General features: G+C 34.4%; 1 protein-coding gene across 2 annotated transcripts in view; it reads left to right on the forward strand.

Moving 5' to 3' along the window:
• LOC135962857 (serine/threonine-protein kinase Wnk-like) overlaps positions 1 to 24300 on the forward strand; it is a 68746-nt gene that overhangs the window by 16494 nt on the left and 27952 nt on the right. The window contains exons 5-6 of one of the 2 annotated variants that reach the window (XM_065514768.1): positions 12125 to 12256; positions 21006 to 21068. In XM_065514768.1, coding sequence (XP_065370840.1) covers positions 12125 to 12256; positions 21006 to 21068 — 195 coding nt within the window. The remainder of the gene's footprint in view (positions 1 to 12124; positions 12257 to 21005; positions 21069 to 24300) is intronic. The other variant, XM_065514769.1, reaches the window with a different exon arrangement.

Consider the following 24300-nt stretch of genomic DNA (forward strand, 5'->3'; position numbering starts at 1 on the left):
GAGTAGTTGTAAATAATTTAGTTAACACTCTTGATCTTTATTTAATGATAATGTACAAAAAAGGTTAAAAAAAAGAAATAAAGAATTTTCTTTACTTATTTGTATTTTAGTTTATGTTTTGATTTTTTTTATTTAATATTATTAAAATATAAGCGTCTATTCGCGTTAATAAAAAACAGGTGTAATTCATATTTATTTCCCGATAAAAACATTAGGATAACGAATTAACTTGGAGTAAAAAATAGAACACGTCCAATCTCTATCACAGTCGACAATATCGTCCCATTTTTGGTTAGACTTCATACACAGATAAGATTTTTTTTTTTTTTTTTAACGTTTTATTGATTTATTGAATCTGTCTATTTTGACCTTACAATAAGTATTTAAATCTTATAACTAAAATTAAAACTATTTGCTCTTCAGCAAGAGAGCCATTATGGTAAACTGTCACTCATCTTAGCGGGGTGGTAGATCTGCTCTACGGAGCCTGGATCGGGTTTGGGTCTGCACAAGTTGTCTTGCAAGCGTATTGGGATGGTTTCGCAGCTTCACAATATATTTCTCACGGACTTTCTCGAACTCTTCCTTTACCAATGTCACTTCTAAGTCTCTGTGGATGTTTTCATTTCTTATGTACCATGGTGCTCCCGTCATGGTCCTAAGAATTTTAGATTGGGCCCTCTGTATAAGATCAATACTGGTGTTGCTAGCCATTCCCCATAATTGAATTCCATATGTCCAAATTGGTTTTAAAACGGTCTTATACAGGATGACTTTATATTCAAGGCTTAATTTTGATTGGTCACTGATTAACCAATGAAAGCTAGAGGCTTTTAACTTCATGTGAAGTCTCTTGGTTTCTATGTGTCGGCGCCAAGTAAGCCGTCTATCTAGATGAATACCAAGGTAGGTGACATAATCAGACTGCGGTATATTAACGTTGTTGAGTGTGACAGGTGGGCAATTTCCTCTCCTTAGAGCGAACGTAACATGTTTACTTTTCAGCTCATTTACCTTTATTCGCCAGTTTTTCAACCATGACTCCACACGTACGAGGTAATTCTGTAGTTGACTAGATGCCATGAGTGGGTTTTCGTCTGAGCTAATAATGGCGGTATCATCAGCAAATGTTGAAATTGTTAGTTTATCGCACGTAGGGAGGTCGGAGGTGTAAATCAAATATAGCGTAGGTCCTAGTACACTTCCCTGTGGAACGCCAGCTCCAATCTTGCATTCTCTCGTCACATAATCATTGTACTTAACTCCGAAAAGTCTATTCGATAAATAAGACTCCAGCAATTTATGAGTACATAGTGGTAGTAAACATTTGATTTTATGTATTAGACCCTTATGCCATACCTTGTCAAAAGCCTGAGCAACGTCTAAAAAGATGGCAGAACAATATTTCTTTAATTCAAAAGATTTTCGAATCTCTCCAGTTAAACGATTGACCTGTTCAATGGTGCCATGATGTTCACGGAAACCAAATTGGTGTACTGGGATAATGTTTCCATCATTCAAAAAAGGTATTATCTTTTCCTGGAATATTTTTTCGAATAACTTCGACAAACAAGGGAGTAGGCTAATAGGTCTATAAGAAGATGGCAGGGTTAAATCTTTACCCGGTTTAGGTATCATGATTATTTGAGAAATTTTCCAATTTTTTGGATAAATTCCTAGTTTCAAGATCGCATTAAACAATATAGATAGCACAATTATTGCCACATTTGGTAGGTTCTTAATCATTGATGGCGTTATTAAATCATATCCCGGTCTAATTTATTTTTAATTACTCTATTAACATCCTCAGGACTAATATCGAATTGGGCTGCATTAGCCATTGTTGAAGCTGGCAGTTCTTCTAGTTCAAACTCATTTGCCGTGAAGTTGGGTTGAAATACTTCACTTAAATGTTCAGCAAATACTGAGGCTTTTTCTATAGCACTTCGTGCCCAGGTTCCGTCAGCTTTTCTTAAAGCGCTTTGTGCCTCTACCGGTGGCTTAATGTTCCTCGTTGCCTTCCAAAGAGAGAAATTTGTGTATTTTGTACTCGTCAAACTTTTAACATATTTTTCGTTTATGCGATCCTCCTCTAAATGAAGGGCTCTTTTCAGTTTTCGTACTGCTGCGGACAGCCTCTGCTTTGCAGCAGGTGATCTATTATGTTGCCATTCTCTTCTGAGTCTTCTCTTTTCGAGAAGAAGTCTTTCAATATCCGAACTTGAAATAGGCGTATTAGTTTTTGGAGGGATCTGGCACCTAGAGTGTTCCAGAGCCATAACAATCAATGACGTGAAGTCATTAACGTTCCTATCTATGTCTTCCTCACACTGTAAATTAGGATTTGTGTGGATATGACTGCTGATATATTTCCTATATTTTAGCCAATTTGTCTTAAAATACAAAGAGTCCTTAGGAAATCTTGGGGTGTTGGGTCTCTCACAATAATTAATAATTACAGGAGAGTGGTCAGAAGATAGATCATAGGATATTTCTGTGGATATTGCATTCCGAATAATATTTCTGCATATGGCGAAGTCTATTAGATCAGGAATTTTTCTAGGATCAGTTGGCCAATAAGTTGGGTGTCCAGGAGACACAAAATCTAAGCAATTTTTGCGATCAACTAGAGCTTTATACAGCTGTCTACCTCTGGGATTTACCAATCGCGAACCCCAATATGTATGTTTGGCATTGTAGTCTCCACATGCCAGAAACCGATCTCCTAGTGTTATAAAGAATTCTTCAAATTTTTCCTTGGTCATCGAAAAACGTGGTGGGCAATATATAGAGCTCAGAGTTAGGTCTCCAGCTGGGTATTCAAGGCGAATAGATGTTGCTTGCATATAATCCTTTGAAAACGCTTCTAGGGCATAGTGTCTCAATCGGTTTCTAATTATGATACCGGTACCGCCATGTGCCTTACCATCCGGATGGTTTGTGTAATAAAATGAGTATCCTGATATATTAAAGTTATATCTATTTGTAAGATGTGTCTCCGAAATTAACATCACATCGATGCTTTTATTTAACATAAAATGGGAAATTTCCGATTTGTGCTGGTTTAAACCATTTGCATTCCAGAAACATATCTTCAAAAAATTCATTTTCTTGTTAATAGAATTTGAATCATTCGGTTCTGTGCTCTCAGAAGCTCTTGTATTGTGTTTTGCATGGATGACATGAAGTTAGTCATATTTTGATTAAGAGAGGAAATATTCTCAGTAAGTGTTTGCATAAGGTTTTCCAACCCTCCCATATTTTTGGGGACTTTTGGCTTTTGATAACCCGTTTTTAAAATACTGGCGTATGAGCTGGCTCCAGCATTAATTGTAGCTCCCTGGCCATTTTCCTGTGATACTGGATGAGCCGCATTTATTTTATCATTTGAAAAATCTACTCCAGAGCTTAGTGGTCTAGATGTAGATACCGAATTTGTAGGAGTTGATTCAACTATTTCACCTCTCAACAGCTTTTGCCTCTCTCTTAATCTTTTTAGTAACTCCTTGTAGACCGGGCATCCGCGATAATTAGCGGAATGATCTCCACCGCAGTTACCACATTTCCTACTGAGACCATTCTCAACTATATCACATTGTGACGAAGAGTGCAGGCCTCCGCATGCAACACATACTGTGCGTAGGGTACAATAATTACGTGTATGTCCAAATTCCTGACAATTACTACACTGAACTGGACGATTACGCTTAAGAGGTTCCTCTATATTTACTCTACGATTCAACAAATATCTTAGAGTGTATATAGGGTGAGTTTCATTATTTTTTAATTTCCTATCATCAGGCTCTAACTCAACCCTAAACATTGGCTGAGGAACCTTGTCTCTATTAAAGATATTGACTACATTCTTTGTCTGATAGCCCAATTCTTCCAGGGCCTCCTTGATTTCGTTTGTATCTACACTGGACTCTATACCTTTTATGACCACTATCAAGCCCTTGCAACTCTTAAGTTGATATGTATAAAAGTTTTTCTTACTGTCATTTAGGTGTTGAGAAATTTTTCTATAACAATCCTCAGTGTATACAACTATTTTTGTCTCTTGCACACCTCCTTTTCTTATTGGAACAATATGAAAATTATTTTTTCCAATGAGTTCAATAAATGATTTCACTAAGCTATTAGAGCTAGTTTCACGAAGGAATATTGGTGGTGGTTTTAACGGTTTACGGATGGATTTATCATCATTTTTTTGACGATTAGAATCTTCCTCACTCAAGAGAGCAAAACGGTTACTTTTTTGCTTCTTCTCAGAAGGCAGACTTTTCTGGGGACTTAAATTTCGCTTATTAATTCTTATATATCTAAGCATACCTGTTTGAACTGGAGATTTAGTTTTACTTATCTTATTTCCAACCTTAGGTATAGCACCACTTGATGTTCCATTATCTTCCATCACGGTATTTTCAGTGTTAAATACATTAAAACTCTCACTAGGTGTTGTTAGTGGATTATCATAAGCTTGTGTATTTATCATTGTCGACTCTGTTATATCTACTGCAGTATTTGTTGTTGTACCAGAACACTTTTTATTTTCTTTTATGCTTTGTTCTAAACAAGCATTACTAGGTGATGATGTGTGTGCAATATTGTTCTCATGTATTTGTATCACGGGGGAACAAGAGCGCGCTCTCTCAATCGGTTTGGCGGTTAAATAATTTTTGTTAAAGTCTGGATCAAGGCGAATTTATACAAGGTGGAGTCAGTCAAACAGCTGATAATTTTTTTTTTCGCTTTTTGGTTCTAACAATTGTCAAATCATGTTTTTATATTTAAATATCTACATATTCTAAGCTTATTAACAAAATATTTATTGTTTACATAAATAAGTAAAGCCCTCACTATTCAATTATCTACACTATATTAAGTTTAAATACTTATTTGTTAAATTTTTCATTTTGGTTTTTTGACATTTGTTAAGACCAATCGTTGTTTTTGTAGAACTAACACCACCTTGTATTAATTCGCCTTGGTCTGGATCTCTTATATTTTTGTTAGCACTTCTATTTTCAACCTCCCCGTTCAAAAATATGTAGGCATTTCTACCGTTTAAACTGAGTCTACTCTCATTATGAGAGTTCATATGCTCACAGCAATTTAACGAAATTTGAAAAAAGAAAATAAACAAAGCACTTTTAAACAAATTTCTATTTTTTTGTTATATTGTATATTTTTTTTGTTTGTTTATATTAAACACTTAGAGAAATATATTTTTTTTTCCGTCCAATCGCTAAATTTTTCCTTTTTATTTAAATTTTCACTGAAACCACTTAAATCGCGGAGCGAATAAAAAACACGTCATAGTATTTATTTCATACTATGAATAAGAAATTGGCTTGTATAAAGTCACAGTGATAGTTCTCCATATTTTACAGAATTAAAATTCATGTGTTATTGTTGATTTTAATAAATAAAATAGGATAATAATTATAAACGAATGTTTGAATTTTTCTCTGATCATTTAGTGGTATCCCGTTTTGGAAATTTCAAAAGGTGGCAAGTCTATTGTTAACTCAAAAATTTTAATGCCATTCAATAGTAGACACATTAAAACTAAAGTAGCCAAAAAAATTATATAAAACAAGTAAGAGTGCTATATTCGGCTATGCCGAATCTTATATACCCTTCACCTTTGTTGTGGATGCATTATTATTTTTTATAATTAGTATATACAAATCAAATAAATTTATCAAGAACACAAAAAACAACGCCAAACGAAACAAAACACCAAAAGAAAAAACAAAATACGCAAGGCAATGAAACCAACACACATCCAAACATACGTTTAATTGTATAAAAAACAACAACAACGCCAAAAGAAACAAAATACGCAAAGCATGCACATTCAAACATACGATTTGTTGATTTTTTGTCAAAAAAACCAACACACAACCAAACAAACGTTTAGTTGTATAAAAAACAACAACAACGCCAAAAGAAACAAAAAACAAAAAAAAAAACCAAATACACAAAGCTTGCACACCCAAGCATACGTTTTGTTGTTTTTTTGTCAAAGCATGCAATACATTGTGTTTTTTGATGAAATTTTCAGAGGTTGTCTCGGATTTTTGCTCATATCTCCGTTATTTATGGACGGATTTTGCTGATTTTAAATAGCAAAATTCTCGAAAGTATGTCTGACAGAATTGTTGAAGATTTGGATCCCGGAGATATCTGGGGCCTTCAGAAAATTGATTTCAACAGACAGACAGACAGACAGACAGACGGACAGACAGACAGACAGACAGACAGACAGACGGACATGGCTTAATCGACTCCGCTATCTATAAGGATCCAGAATATATATACTTTATAGGGTCGGAAATGAAAAATGTAGAAATTACAAACGGAATGACAAACTTATATATACCCTTCTCACGAAGCTGAAGGGTATAAATATTGTCAATTGTGTGCGTGGCATGCTGTTTGTTTTCATTTTCATTTATTTATTGTATCTTCATTATTTAATGAACTAAAAATAAGTGGTTAAAATCTTATATCTAATAATTGTTATTTAATTAGTCCAGCCAGTGCCGGACGAAAAAATTTTGTAGTCATGGTTGTTTTGGTTAAATTGGCATTCTTCCTTCTAGATTAGGTCTGCTGCCACGGTTATCTAATATGTTGCGGGCCAGCGGGTTTGGGTGAACTTCAAGTTTTTTTAAAATATTTTTGTACATTTTTCGAGATTTCAGTTTTTACAATGGGCACGTTTAGATCTTTGTGTATATTCGCGTTTTTGATATACCAGGAGGCAACTGTGATCATTCTTAGAAACATGTTTTGGCGTCTTTGGATCTTTTCTACATTTGACGCTGAGGCCGTGCGCCATAGCTGTATGCCATAACACCATATCGGTTTTATGATCATGTTATAAAGTAGTAGTTTACAATCTAAACTAAGCGTAGAGTTTCTGCCAATAAGCCAATTAATTTGAATGGATTTCGATTTCATTTGAGTCAACTTTGCATCTATATGACTTTTCCATGTAAGGCGAAGATCGAGATGTATTCCGAGGTATTTCACTTCCGATTGTTGAATTATTGTTTGGTTATTACTGTGAATAGGGGGGCATGATTCTCTACGCAATGTAAATGTTATGTATGTACATTTTTGCTCGTTGTCTTTAATTTTCCATTGTTTTAACCATTTTTCTAATTCAAATATGTGATTTTGTAAGTAACGAGACGCTTCTTGAGGGTTTTCATGAATGCTTAGAATAGCAGTATCATCAGCAAATGTTGATGTATGAGTGCGATTGTTAGTTGGCATATCAGACGAATATATCAAATATAAAAAGGGTCCCAGGATACTGCCTTGAGGGACTCCAGCATCAATGGGTTGTGCAGTACTTAAAAAGTCTCCTTCTTTAACCTTAAATGTTCGACCAATTAAATAGCTTCCCAACAGCTTATGTGTGTTTGCGGGTAAATTAACTTTGATATATTAGACAATAGGCCGATGGGTCTGTATGATTCTACTTTTGTTTGATCTTTTCCCGGCTTGGGTATCATGGTAACCACTGAAACCTTCCATTCTGGAGGATAATATTCAAGTATAGCATTAAAAATAATGATTTTGTCAATACCAGGCGCTTTCTTGGAATTTAAGTCAACTTTTTCGATCTCTCGAATCTCAAAACGTAGGGGTACGGCTGCTCCAAAATGGGGTACAACAGGTGGCAACTCAATTGCTTCGTTTGATGTGTTCGGTGCAAATACTTTTTTCAAATGGTTAATAAACAGATTCCCTTTTTCAGTATAATTTCTTGCCCTACAACCACTTGAATTTCGCAAGGGGGGCTTACATATGACAGGTCTTTTAAGATTTTTTATTGCTCGCCATAATGAGCCAGTTTGAGATTTTTATCGAAATTTATAAGAGAGTGATCGATGTTTTCTGGTATTCTTAGCGGTATGTTTTCCAAGCAATGTGTATGTGAGGTATTTTTTATATTTGAGCCAATTTATTCTTGTGCCTGCCATCGGTAAATTACCAGTCGGGGATACAATTTCTCGGGGGCTCAATAAAGTAACAATGGTGGGTGAGTGATCTGAAGATAGTTCCAGCGAGGATACAATTTGAATCATTTCTCTAGGGATATTTTCCATCACGCTAAAATCAATAACATCCGGTAGTTTTCGTGGGTCAGTAAGTAGGTTGGCCGCTCGAAATCACATTCAAACCCAATTTAGGAATTGTATCAAACAAAACACGACCTTCAGGGGTAATCAGTGATTTAAAAAATCTATTATATTGACTTTCTGTAATTGAAAATCTAGGGGGTGAGTATATCGACGAAATCACTAAGCTTCGATGAAAATCTTCAAGACAGATTGTAGTAGACTGGACGATTACGCTTAAGAGGTTCCTCTATATTTACTCTACGATTCAACAAATATTTTAGAGAGTATACACACAGAGAAAAAACATGTTTCGACATGGTTACGACAACTATACTATGTACGTTGTAACAATATATTGTTGTCGTAAACATATAATTGTTGTTTTAATTTAAACAATATTTTAGTTACTGTAACCATTAAATGTTATAAATATGAATATGGTTCACCGAATGGTTCGGACAACTAAAGGTAGGGTCAGACTACGCAAATTATTTAACACAAGATGTTTCATGTGTTTGATCAAAACTACATCAAATAATTCATGGGTTGGTTTTGTGTTCACACTGTACACATTTATTTGCCATATTTGTTTAATCAAATTACACCGAAATACTATCAAACACACAAAGGGGAAAATATATTTGTCTTGTGGTCACATTTATGGTAATATTTGTTCTAAATAATTATTAAATAAAGCTGCAAAACAACTTTAATTTCTTTCATCAATAAAAAAGACATTTCTAGAAAGTAAAATATTACCAGATTTTGCTTTACAATTAAAATAATTGTGAAATTTCAGTACTTTTATTTAAACGTCAAATATTTTATGTTTTTAATTTGAACATACTAAACAGCAAATATTTTCCTACATTTTGGGTAATTTTTTATTTGATCTTGCAATTCATTTGCAAGATCAAACAGCGTCAAATAACAGCTGTTGCATCATGTGTTATCGCAAAAGTAGTGTTGCTATATCTTAAATTAAAAATCGCTAAATAATGAAAACAAATCGAGAAAAGAACACAAGCTTGAACAATTTAATAATATAATTATTAAATGTTTATTTATTAAATTATATTACTATCACAATTCATAATTGAAATAGAATGGAAATGTAATTATGTTTTATACTTGAAAAATATTTGAAATATTAAATATTTTTCAAACAAAAAACATATGGCTTGAATTTATGTTTCCTTTTTACTGGAGAATGCCATTGAAATAAAGTGTAATACAACTGTAATTCAATTGCTTGACTATAATTCAAGGCTTGATATTCTTCTTCTGCAGTAAAAATAAAAAATTAAACAGATCATACCGTTTAAGTAGAGTTGTGTAGCTCATGAATGACCTAGGTCAATTGAGCTATTCACTCAACTGAGCGAAGTGAATCATTCATCATACTGAGCGTTTTCAGCTCAGCACTGAGCGTTTTCAACTGAGCGGTTTTGTTTTCCCAGCGGTAAAAATACACATTACGTAAGCGCTTATCTAAGCAATATTTCGTAGCAGTCATTGGTGATTCTTTCGCTTATTTTCCCACTTAGATTTAACATAAAAGTGTCATAGGCTGTATAATCGGTGTGCTCTCGCTTAGAGTGTAAGCCACAATATCAGTAGGTGTCACTACTATTTAGTTTACATTAAAAGCGGAGTTCTAAGCGAACTTGATGATACGCCTATAAAGACTTGCAAATTAAAATGTAATAAATGTAGATTACAATCCTATTTGCATTTGCAAGTTAAGGAATAGTACCATGCATACTGATTTCGTAATTGAAGGAATACTTTTGTATATTTTCATATATAAATTTCTGGAGAAAAAACCTTAAATTTTCATTTAATTTATTTATAATTTTTACGGCACTAAAATCAACACCTTCACTTACAACATAAATATAAATTTTATCGATTTTGTTTTTCAAGTATAAACAAGAAAGAAACGGTAGTTTATTTATTTTTAGTGAAAAATAAAAAACAAAACAAAAATAAATAAATAGCTGCTGACTATCCGCTTAAATCGTAATCGAAGTTATAATTAGTACATGATGTGTTGGATTACGCACAGATTATACTCTAAGTACTTAGATTGATCGCTTAGAATATCATCCTGACGTTATCGATTATTATCTAGGTACTTTGTTTCATTTACCGCTGGGATACTGAGCTAATGAGCTAAAAGAGCGACCTAGTTCATTTCAGTGAGCTGAGCTGAAAAGAGCGGTCACTTCACTGAGCTAATAAACCAGTGATGTTCAAAAATAAAAATGAAGATGTATTGGTGAGAGAGCTACCCAGCAAACATAATGTCAAACACTTAAAATAAGAACAAAATAAAGAATGTTTAGATTTAGAATTTTTGCCAGATATAACCAATTTATTAAAAGAATATAATTTAAATTTTAAGGAAATAAAAGATATACATTATACGGCCGAAATTCTCTCAAATTTTTTATTTATTTTTGACTTTGTTGTTTTGCGTTCAATTGTAATTGAAACGCGTGTGTTTGCTATGCTTCGTCCAAAAACCAACCAACAATAATGCTTAATGAATTTCTAAAAAAATGAGACATTTGTTATGCTCTTTTAAAGAGAATAAGAATATGTGTGTTGTTACTCAGCGCGAAAGCACAATGAAATGGACATCATTGTAATAAACCCAACTCTACGTTTAAGTATTATTTTTTTAATTACAATCGATTCATACTATTTAAGTATGTATACAAAATTTTTTTTTATTTAAAATTCAATCTGTATAAAATTTCAGTTAATATTCCATATGTACATATGAGCAATTTTAAATTTTGAAAATAGACAAAATCCATGTATAAATAAAAAATAATCAAACATCAGACTATATTAAACGTATTAAAATATAAATCGCATAAAATTGCAGAAATCGCAACATAGACTTCATGTCTTCAATTAGTTTTTCTCCCAGTATGTCATCCTATGCTGAATGACTTTTACGTGAAGAAGAAGACTTCATTTATTTATGCAATTATTTAGTGAAAATAATTTAAATAAAAAATTTTAAAGAAATATTGAATATACATATATTTATGTTAAAAAAAAATAGTGAATTTGTATCTTTATTTTAGTACCAAAAATATTTAAATAAACTCCTCTTATTTTTCCGCCATACTGAGCAAATAATTTTCTGTTTTTCTCTCTTTGATCAAACAATTATTCCATGAAAGTATTTAGCTACGTACGGTTGTCATATTCTTACAATATTGTCAGAAAATGTTCAATAAATGGTTAACACCCATATGTTTCAACATAAGTTCTCATGGTTGTGTTAACCATTTTATGAGCATGTTCTGGCAATATTGTAAGAATATGACAACCGTGTATACGTAGCTTTTGATATAGTGTGACCACACGGCAAATAAATTTACTGATTCTTTTTCGTAGCAGTTTGGTCAAACAAAAACGTGAAAAATTAAATTCACTATATGATAACAAAATTCATTAAAACTTTAATAAAATAATTGCTTTAGAATTCGAAATAAGTGCTTTAACCTTAAAAATATTTGCAAGATCAAATTATATATTTTTTAAGTATTTATATAGCTAGTGGTCACACTTTGTTCACATTAAGAAAATATTTTGTGTGCCGACAAATAATTTTGTTTGACTAAAATCATCTGTTTTGTTGTTTGCTCTAAATTTTATTTGTGGTCAGATTCAGGCAATGAAATATTTGACGATAAACGTCAAATATTAGCTGTGTCTGACCGTACCTTTAGTCGTGTAATCAGTTCGGTAGAGTTGAAAACTGTGTGCACAGTCATCTGTTTGCAGTAACCATGTAAAAAGTTAACTATTTAGTAAAATGCGACTGCTTTTAGTTGTTCTTCGAAACACTGACAGAAACCTAGCAAATAGGCCACAATTGGTTCCAATTATGCAACTCTCATAAACATTTTGTAATAAATTCAGCTAACAAAATTATTATTTCTTTTATATATTTTCAGATTGCACAGGATTTACTTTCTCAATGTCAAAATAATGCATTCATCGAAATGATTAACGATATTATTCGCCAAGTTAAATCAAATTCTAACAAAATTCCGGTACCTGCAATTTATAAGAAAAATATTGAAATGGTAAGTTTATTTTTAGACACAAACAGAAAAATATTTCCAATGAAAACTACATATGGGCAAGTGTCAGTCGCACACTCCATGGGACTACAAATGGGAAATTCTTTATCTTTATTTTTTATATTTTTGTGTAAAATAAGGGTTGGGTCACCCATGGGACCCAACTCACCTTTGCTAATTCAATAAAACACCGAATTTATTAATTAGTATTCTACAAAAGTAAGCTTTATTACGTTCGCGTCCTAGAATTGAACTGAACTGATAATTTCAATAACAATTAATATAAACTTAATTTTAAGTTAAAATATGCTTACCAATAATTTATTAAAATATTCTTACACACTAAATTGTCCACACGCGCATAATTAATTGGTGGTGTCCGGTTGCAGCTAACATAAAATGCAGAATCGCATTTGTGTCATGCGCGTGTTGCAATTTGTTTAACACGTTGGGAGCCAGAAGGGTGGTAACTTATATATTTTTGCAAATTATTTTGTGGCAGAAATAATACAAACTTTGTTTTGATTCATCAATACAAACAATTTAAAAAGTCCTTTGAAAATTGTATTATTTCATTATTTGAGAATCAAATTAAATATATGTCAGTGGGGTAGCTCCAAAAAAATTGTGTGACCAAAGACCTTTCACTTGAAACCAATATTTCATATTTTTAAAAGCCTTAAAAAGAACCTTTTTATCCAGTTCACCAAAAATTGATGCCAGAACAAACATTTTGAGAAATGGTATTTTCAAAAAACTTATTATTACTCCTATCATGCACATTTTCGTCCTAATGTATCAAAACGAAAATCTTTTTTCATAACTACTCCTTCAATGTTTCGAACGTGACATATTTTAGAAAAAATAATAAAAATTGTGCTAAGGAAATTTCAAAAATATAATTTTTTTTTAATTTTTCGCAAAATAACTAATAACTATTCAAAAAATGGCCATTGACCTTCTTAGGTCAACTTGCTCTTTCACCAGTGATTTTGATTTGAAATTGTCACGCTTTTAAATATTTCAAAAAAGCAGAAACTAGCGAAAATTCGCCTTTATTAAAATATTTAAATTGAAATACATATAACTTTGGAGGCCGTCACGATTTTTAAACAATTATTTTTTGTTTGACAAACATATTTGTTGTTAGTTCAATAAAAGAAAAATTAAGAAAATCGGGAAAAACCTGGAGTAGGGTGGGTACACATTTTGAAAATTGAATTTTCAAATGCGAATATCTCCTAAGTTATATGAGATAATTGATAGCTACATTGAGGTTTTTGAAATCGGAACTTAGACGAAGAAATAGAATCGTTTTAAAAATTTAACATACCCGAGCTGTCCTACTTTGAGGACCCCTGGCCGCACTCCTGGTGGGGCCTTGTGGTCCAAATTCAAAACTTGACAGCACTTCTTATTTGCGTACAGATTTATTTCCCTCTTTGTTTGTCTATTTCACTGTGCGCTGTTATTTGATTTAAAGTCTGTATTGTCACTAAAGTTACTCTTAAACGGCATTGTGCAACGTTTTTCATATCAGAAGTCGAGATCCCAGCAAAAACTTTACTTACAAATAAGCCGAAAAATAAGGAGAATTTGACGATTCGACTACTTATTTTTCTACAGAAAGAAGTCATTATTTTTGTTCGCGATGTCCCAAAAGTAATCCTTTATATTTTGGCCGGAAATAAGTTGTTTTGTTAGTAGAGTTATTTATAGAATTTTGTATTTGCAAAAAAAAAAAATAAGTCGCAGCCACGAGTCGAACCAACAACTATACCCGTTTGCTAGTCTCCCAGCAAAAACTTCGCTTACAAAACTACAATTGATCGTTTTTTCGACCTGAAAAATTTAGAATTCACAAAATGTGACTTTAGTGGTACTTTCTTTAGCATTATATATAATAGTGGACCCAAAATCATGATGCTGAGTGGAAATACGAAATGTGGGTATTGAGATAGAATCCACTTTACAATGAATCAATTAACATGAAACTAGAGACATGTTATCCTGAATTAGTATTAATTCACAAAGGGGACTTAAAAGCACTCCGCGCCAGCAGGTCCTCCATACATACTTAAAATGTTGCATTATTGTTTTAAAATTAAATAAATAAACAGTAATTTGAAGTATAATTTTCATGAAACACTCGTATGATCAATATTTTTAAATGAGTTTATGTCATTCTTTATTAACAGGTTTCCCTAGCTTGCGATAGGTAGCCTACTGCCACATCATCTGAAGCAATTATTGTAATACAATTTTAATAAATCTTAAGATATTTTAATTTTTAGAGAAATTAGATGAATCATTGAATGAAAAATATTGTTTTTAAACCCTTTACCTTCGTGAGAAGGGTATATATAAGTTTGTCACTCCGTTTGTAATTTCCACAATATAATTATCCGACCCTATAAAGTATATATATTCTGGATCCTTATAGATAGCAGAGTCGATTAAGCCATGTCCGTCTATCTGTCTGTTGAAATAAATTTTCTGAAGACCCCAGATATCTTCTGGATCCAAATCTTCAATAATTCTGTCAGACATGCTTTCGAGAATTTTCCTATTTAAAATCAGCAAAATCGGTCCACAAATAGCTGAGATATGAGGAAAAAATATTACAACCTCGATTTTTGACCTACATATATCCGAATTATTAAGACATTAATATAGACAATATGGATATCTAATGATAGATATTTCAAAGACCTCTGCAACGACGTATACCACCATACGACGTAACGACCATAGTAAATTGGACCTATAATGGGTCAAAATCGGAAAAAATATTTTTTAAACCGAATTTTTTTTCACCAAAAAAAAAATTTTAAAAACCAAAATTTTTTTTTTTAAATTTAAAAAAAATAAAAAAATTTAAATTTAAAAAAATTTAAAATAATTCCAAACCACTGGAAAAAAAATAAATTTTGTTATCTAAAAATATTTAAAATTTGTATTTTGAAGTATAATTTGGTGAAGGGTATATAGAGTCGGCACAGCCGAATATAGCGCACTTACTTGTTCATTTCTAAATTTTTAATTTTTCTACTGAAAATAAATTAAAAGTAAAAACCGAAGAAACTCTAGTTTAATATATTGTTAGGAAAGTGTACTTGAATTCAAATATAACGTATTTAATGACTGGTTGCATAATGTTCCTTAACTGCTATTATGAGTAAGTTGGAGTTACCTACAACTGGCAATAAGGCGGAATTGCAAAAGAGGCTGATATATGAATTCAAGCGGCGCACAGTGGTATGAGAAAAAAAAGAGGGAAATAAATCTGTAACTTCTAAACCCTTAAAAACCCTTAAAAATAAACAGCAGAGTGGATTGCATTGACTAAAAGGTGTCCGACTTAGAGAGCTGCTTAGATATATAAGCCAAAGTCGTTGATAAAGTTGATAAAAAGCTGTCCGATTTAGAGAATGAAATAGCCAAGGACGTTGATAACAAACTACACGATCTAGAAATAAAAATTAATAATCTTCAATGCCAAGATGGACCGGTGCGAATTATTCCAAAAGCATCCAGTAGATTAAAGGCTCCTAGTTTTGATGGCAGCACACCATTTAACGTTTTCAAGTTCCAATTTGCCAAGAGAAACTTATGGAGCAATGAAGAAAAAGCTATAGAATTGATTTTGGCCTTGAAAGGAAACGCAACAATAGTTCTTGAAAGCGTACCAATATGTAACAGAAATAGTTATGATGACATAATGGATGCTCTACAACGTAAGAATAGAATTGCGTGGTGGAGTTCAGAAACCCAATGAGACGGTACAAGACTTTGCGACGGAAATTGAACGTTTGATGCAGCTTACATATCCAGACGAAAACCATCCGTTATTGGAAATTTTCAAGATTGATGCATTTGTGAATGGCCTTCGAGACCCTGATGTAAAACATGCTGTTTATGCTACACGCAAGTCAACATTTGCAGAAACCGTTTCTTTCGCGTTGGCACAATAAACAGCGAAATTAATGTCTAAGCCGCAAATATGCAAGGTGCGAAATGTCGAGGTTGTTGCTTATAATGAGAGAGGTATAGTCGACTATTTAAGAAAGATTTTAGAAGCATTTAGTGAGAAACAAGGTATAGCCAAGATCAGATGCTATAACTTCGGAAAAGCTGGTCATATTCAGCGAAACTGCAAAGCACCGAGCAAAACGAACCAGATCCGTGTCGCCACTAAGAAACGGGCAGCAGGCTACAAGGCAAGAACTAGCTCCCACAACTGAGGGCCCCACAATCTCCATATCTGTAATGCAGCAGAAAATTAGCAACCTTACTGCTTGTGGGTACATAAACGGTCAGAAGCACGTTTTTACTATAGACACTGGGGCATCACAGTCTATCGTCAAGCCCGATTTAGTCAAGAAAACAATTGAACCATTATGTGGGGTAAGTCTGCGCACAGCTACTGCCGAGCCGGGCACTATCTATGGTAAAGTAAATGTGTTATTACTATTGCCAACGTTAGCGTCAATCATGTATTTATTGTTGCCGACATTGTGGACGATGTAATCATTGGTGCTGATTTCATGATTAATCACGGCATTACTTTGGCTAAGGGACAAAAGGTTATGATTTGCCGAAATGGGGAAATACGCCTTGATGTCGGATATGAAAATAGGACTCAAGTGAGAAAGCTAGTTACCGTCGATCATCAGAAACTACCACCACAGTCAGAAACTTTATTGTGGGCTCGTGTGATTGTGGGGTGGTAGAACCAACAGAAATAAAAAGTGATATTATAATTGCAAAAGCCCTCGTTAAGCCCTGCAACAACAGAATAGTTCCGGTAAGAGTGCTTAACCTGTCCAGCTATGAAAAAGTCGTTAAGCCAAATTCCGAAATATGTCAATGCGTTTCAGCAGAGGCGGTAATCAATTGAGAGAAAAGCCCGGAACCTGTCAATAAGTCCACCAAAGAACACGAACTACTAGCGGAATTAGCGCCGCCCGATAGGAATAAGGCCAAACAGCTCCTGAAGAAACATACCTTCGTCTTCGCCTTAAAAAGTCAAAATCAAGGTAGAACGGCAATTGTCAAGCATCAAATAAATACTGGCGAAGCGAGGCCCATAAACCAGGCGCCCCGAAGTATTCCTATAGCAAAACGAAGTGAGGTGAAAGAGCGGTTAACGAAATGGAGCGGAATGGAGTAATCAAACCATCTTCAAGTCCTTGGAGCTCGCCTGTTGTGTTAGTTAAGAAGAAAGACGGCAGTACTAGATTTTGCGTCGATTATAGAAAGAAAGCTACCCGTTACCAAGAATTGTTGACAACCTGGACACATTAGCTGGAACAAAATGATTCTCCACATTGGACTTGCAAAGTGGTTATTGGCAAGTAAACATTTCAGACAAAGACAAAACTGCGTTTAGTGTTAGTGATGGATTATGGCAGTTTAATGTAATGCCCTTTGGACTCTGCAATGATCCGGCCACATTCGAGCGTTTAATGGATGATCGGGTGCCCCGATAGACCAGTCGATAGTGTGCTGAACTATTAATCTGAGGGTTGCGGGTTAGATTCTCGCCAGAGACTCTGGGTGTATCTGCAGACAAGCAAAACGCTACGCAATTTCTGTTTGTTATTTTTTTTTAAAAAAAAAGTGTTCACTGGAAGACATGCTTGGTGTACCTCGATGACATAATTGTCATGGGGAAGTCCTTCGATGAACACCTGAAAAACCTTGAAAAAGTCCTTAAACGAATATCTGCGGCTGGACTAAAACTTAGCGTAAAGAAATGAGCATTGTTCCAGAAAGACGTTAAGTATTTAGGGCATCGCGTAACAGCAGACGGTATATCAAGAGATGAAGATAAAATACGAGCCGTAAAGGATAGGCCTCGTCCGAAAAATCTTCACGAATTGCGCAGTTTTCTAGGCCTTTGGACGTACTACTGACGATTTGTACCAAATTTTCCCAGTATTGCCGCTAACCCAGAAGGTGAGTCCGTTCCTGTGGAGTGATTTTCAAGAACAGGCATTCCTGCAGTTAAAGGAATTGTTGTGTACAGCACCAATTTTGGCATATCCCATCCCTGGGGCGAAGTTTGTGCGAGTGGATGCGGAATAGACCGTGTGCTTTCGCAGGAGCCAAATACTTTCCAAGCCTGAGAGAAATTACTGCGTAACGCGACGTGAACTCCCGGCAGCATTAGAGTGTGTGAAGCATTTCCACAAGTATTTGTATGATCAGCACTTCCACGGCTTCAGAGCTATGACTTTAGCATCGAGCACCGGAAGGTTTGAAACACGCCAATGCGGACGCGCTCTCAATATGGTCTTACAACGTGGGATGCAAGCATTGCGCAAAAGCCGAGGAAAAGGAATGTGTCATCGTTGTTCAACTAATGCATATAGAGTCCAGTGAAGATTGATCTTGATTGATTGATTGCGCAGAGAAATGACCCCATACTGGCGAAAATAATATCGGCAAAAGAAGAAGGTACAAGGCCAATCCGCAATGAATTATCGGCAGAAAATCCATTAATGAAATCATATTTGGTAAAATTGTAACAAATCTAATCCTCTAAAATTAACGAAGTAATGAAAGAGTTCCATGACGGTACCAGTGGTGGTCATCTTGGTGTGACAAAAACCTTAGAAAAGCTAAAACAACATTTTTATTGGGTGGGTTGTTAGCAGGCAGTGGCCGATTGGGTAGCCAATTGTCCACAATGCATAGCAGCGAAGGGCCCAGTAAGAAGCAGTCGTGGACAACTTCAGCAGTATGACTCAGGTGTGCCATTCGAGCGGATTGCAATGAGCAGGCCCTTTCCCTGTCAGTGATGCCGGAAACCGTTACGTTCTAGTGGTTATGGATTATTTCAGCAAATGGCCAGAGGTATATTCCATACCCAATCAGGAAGCTAAAACGGTTATAAGTGTATTTGTGAACAACCGGGTGTACCGCTTTGGTGTTCCACTGGAGTTGCACTCGGATCAGGGTAGAAATTTTGAATCTGCCGTATTCAAGGAAATGTGCGATTTATACAGAATAAGAAAAACTAGAACAACGCCATTGCATCCTCAATCTGATGGCATGGTCGAAAGATTCAATCGCACTCTGGAGGAATATTTATGGAATTTAGTCAGTGCACATCAGAAATTTCTATTGGCATACAGAGCAGCTGTTCACGATTCAACCTCTCGAACACCTGAAAAAATTGTCTTCGGGACAGAACTCAAGTTGCCTGGTGATTTAGAATTCTTATTAAGCCCTCATCAACAAATAATGAAAACACTTTCCAAGAGCAAGATGACCTTAACGAACTTCATGAATTCGTACGCAGACGAATAAAAATGACCAGTGACAAAATGAAAGCCAGATACGATCGAGCAGCGAATTAATTCTGAGGGATTTAATGAAGGCCAATTTATGGAATTTAGTCAGTGCACATCAGAAGGATTGGGGTGAATACATACCGAAATTTCTATTGGCATACAGAGCAGCTGTTCACGACTCAACCTCTCGAACACCTGAAAAAATTGTCTTCGGGACAGAACTCAAGTTGCCTGGTGATTTAGAATTCGTATTAAGCCCTCATCAACAAATAATGAAAACACTTTCCAAGAGCAAGATGACCTTAACGAACTTCATGAATTCGTACGCAGACGAATAAAAATGACCAGTGACAAAATGAAAGCCAGATACGATCGAGCAGCGAATTAATTCTGAGGGATTTAATGAAGGCCAACCAATGTACTGCTGTATAACCCACAACGTAAGAAAGGACTGTCTCCCAATCTACAAACCCATTGGGATGGACTAACAAGGTGATTAAGAAATTAAACGATTGGTGTACATAATACAGAAAGAAAAGAGCCCGAGATCTAAAATGAAGGTCGTACATCTAGAACGACTAGCTGCCTATGGGAGAAGTGAATCTATGCCTATTCGAGACGAATAGCCTTAAGCGGGGGGCAGTGTTACGAAATTGTACTTGAATTCAAATATAACGATTTTAACGACTGATTTAAAGTTGCATTACAGTTTCAAACAGCAGTGCCTCTCAAACTGTAATATATCTGTGGGTATTATTAACATTGAATAAAAGCTGAATATTTGCTGCGACTCGTATATTCGAATTCGAAAGCTCTAGACTTCGAATATACGAGATTTGACAGTTAAAGAACATTGTAGAAAGTTCACGAGAGATGGCGTGTTTATAAATAGTGGCCATGGTTGCAGTCGTGAGTGAGTTTATCAGATACGCTATTCGAATAAACATCAACTGAGTGCCTTAAAGTGTGTCTGTATTTCTGCGAATTTATAAACGTGTATAAAAAACACTGCGAGACTAGTTAATTTTGTGGTTGTAGTACATTTTAAATAAATAAGGAGTTGTTACAATTTTTAAACTACTAAACGGCTTTTATTTGCAATCAAAAGTATCCGGTTTATTTAAAGGAAATAAACCAACGTTTTGAAAATGTTAAAACTTTACAATAATTTAATATTTTTTTATTGCAAGTGTCAGGAATACTTCCCTTATTTAATAATTATGTTTTGAAGTATGTCCGCAGTTATTATTATAATAAAATATGTTGTATTTCAAAATAATTATTGAAAATATATATGCCAATTTGCTAATAATTTCAATAGTTATATCCCTAAATTAACATATGTATGATATTCATTTTTAATAAAGTCAACTGTTATATTTTTTTTACCAAAATTTAATTCAATATATAATGCATTTCTTCCCATTTCTTTATTATGAACAAAACTATAGGTACGACATGCGTCTTTAACACGACAACGGTCGGCATTCAGGACCCATCAGCGGCATAGATCTGTAAGTTCTGGTTTTTGTAATAGACCATCGTTTCGTTTTGTATTTTTTTGAAGAATTTTATTTGTATATATTTAAGAGTTTTTTTTTAAAATTTATTTACTAAGCCTTTTATAAACCGCCGCACAGTGGGGGAATGAAAAAAAGTGGAAATAAATCAGTAACTTCTAAACGGAAAGTAGTATTTTTTTATAATATTTTCTATGACTATAGAAGAGTAGTTGAGTTCAAGTTATGAGGATGTCCCGATAAACCATTCGATAGTGTGCTGAACTATTAATCTGAGGGTTGCGGATTCGATTAACGCCAGAGACTCTGGGTGTATTTGCAGACAAGCAAAACGCTTCACATTTTGTGTTTGTTTTTTAAAAAAAAAAAAAAAAAACCAAGCTTTGATGCAGCCTTAAGGCTCCAAATTGGGGTATCTCGGGAATATGAAAAATTAAAAGTGATGCCAAATGTTTGTTATAATCTAAAGAGACCTAAAAAAACATACTATATATTCAGCCCAATTCTGTAAGTCGTTGTCGATACAAAGTCACGTAGACAGCAAAAAATGGTACACGTTTCTCGTTTTTTGCTAATAGTGGATTCAAATTATTCAAAAGTTTAGAAATTGCATATTTATTTCCACATTTTGTTCATTTCCCCCATTATGCGCCATTGCTTTACACTAAACTAACACAAAATTTAAAAAAATTCGAAATTATAAACCTTCACCACGAGTGGTAAGTGTATAAATCAAAGTATACAAAGTGGAATAAACTGAAAAAATCGAAATTCAGTATTTTTTTATGCCGTTTAAAAAAAAATCGAAATTTTCCTAAAAAAATTATTTTTGTTTGCCAACAAAAAATTTATATTGTTACGTTTTAACCTTTTTAAAACGCTGGTTTATTTCCCTTAAATAAACCGGAAACTTTTGATTGCAAATAAAAGCCGTTTAGTAGTTTAAAGATTGTAACAATTCTTTATATATTTAAAATGTACAACAACAGAATTAAATAGTCGCTCCGTGTTTTTTTATACACGTTTATAAATTCGCAGAAATACACGAGAATGTACACGAATTCACACGATTCTATTCGAATAAACTGATGTTTATTCGAATGAAGAGGAGGATGAGTACATTTTTTCATAATTTTTGTCATTGTCCGGCATTAGGAGATCTACCCTTCTTCTTCTTCACTTTTCTAACTCTGAATCACATCTGACTGTCCCCTTCTCTTTTCGTTTCTAGTTTCTATCTGTCCCTCGTTTAAATCTTTTTCAGAATTATGTTTTGCCAACCGTTTTTTTAGGTTAGCTCGTATTTCCGAGATATGCCGTTATTTCAAAAATGGAGAAGGTTGCACAATATACATATATTCGCGTAACTCAAAAACGGTTTAGCTAATTGAATAAAGCGTATGGAATAAACTAAAAACCGAAATTACGCAATAGAATTACCTTTAAGTAAAGGTAAGTATTACGCAATAGAATTACCTTTAAGTAAAGGTAGGGTAACACATGATAAATATTCTCATTGTACTCCTCGCATGGTTGCTAAAAGTGCAGTGGCTGGTTATAACCGCCACTGTATCACTAAATTGTGAGCGTGTCAATCCAAGAACATATGTTGACCGCCCTCCGTGTAGTCGGGGCCATATCGTCCTGGTTATAGTGCATGTGAGTTCACAGCCCCATCTAGTCTGAGCGAGTAAAAGAATAGTAAAAGAATCCCGCATAGGAATTCTGTGTCTCCGTCAGGCAACGTGGCGCCTTTTTTGTCAAATCATCAGCAACACAGTTGCCCGTAATATCTCCTTGTCCACATACCCACTTGAGTACGACTGTTGAATGTATCGACATCCTGTTTAAGGATTCGTCGCCTGTTACAGATTTTATTGCGGCCTGACTGTCAGTATATAGCTGAGCCAGTTGACGCCCTTTTAATGGCCGATAATTAGGCATTTCCCAATGCCAGAATATAAAAATATACCTGATGGAAGAGTTACAATATCTTCAATATATTGTCCTCCTAGGTATAATCTTCAACGAGAGCAGTTTCTCGAATATTTTAGGACTCTAGGTCTCAAGATTTATAGCAGCTGGTGATTACAAAGCAAAACATACGTTTTGTGCTCTCCCCTTATAACTCCTAGAGGGAGGCAACTGTTAGAATCAATATCGTCTAACAGACTAGATGCCATATCTAGTGGCCTACAGACCTAAATAAGATTCCCGATCTAATTGACTTCGCTGTAATCAAGAATATAAAACGATAATCTATTTCAGTGATCCCTTCGCTGGATTTCTCGTCAGACCACTAGCATACAGTTTTAACGTTATTAGAAGTTCCAAGTAAATTGGAAAAATATTATTCTTATTTCCCTAACAAGAAAACAAACTGGTTAAAGTATAAAATGTATGTTAGCTCACACTTGCCAGAGAACATCTCATTGAAAAATGAATATGAAATACAATCCACTGTCAAACAATGTGGTGCCAACCCCAATAAAATTCCGGTTCTCTGCCGTGAAGACGACAATCAAAGGTCTTAAGGCAGGAAAATCACCTGGTATAGATAAAATTACTACCACGATGATAAGTAATCTGCCCAACTCAGCACTGTTCATATTTAACTCAATACTACGTGTTGGATATTGGTTATATTAGCCTGTTATCAATCTTCTAAAAACTTTTTGAAATGTTGTTACTTGAGAGACTTGTAGTGCAACTTTACGAAAATTGCATTATCCCTGACCATCAATTTGGTTTCAGAAGGAAACATAGTACTATCGAACATGTACATCGGATAACTACACTTATTCGGAAAACCTTCGAGAGCAAGCAGTATTGCACTGCATTATTTATTGACAAATCTCAAGCCGTCGATAAAGTCTGGCACGATGGACTAATACAGAAAATTACTAAATTACTACCTGTGAATGTACATAAACTGCTTCAAAATTACATACAAAAAGATCTTTCCAAATTAGATCAAAAGATGTGATCTCTTCACGTCGAAAAATATCCGCTGGTATACCTAGGGAAGTATTCTAGGGCCGTTCCAATATATTTTATATACTGCAGATATGCCTACGTGCGTACTGACTCACACATCTACATTTGCGGTCGATACCGCTTTTTTAAGTACACATGAAAACCCCGCAATAGCTTCTGAACATCGGCGATTTAGAAAAATGGCTGGACAAATGAAAAATTAAGGTCAATACAACAAAATTTATTCACG

Source organism: Calliphora vicina, chromosome X (genome assembly GCF_958450345.1).
Source record: "Calliphora vicina chromosome X, idCalVici1.1, whole genome shotgun sequence".
Lineage (NCBI taxonomy): Eukaryota > Metazoa > Arthropoda > Insecta > Diptera > Calliphoridae > Calliphora > Calliphora vicina.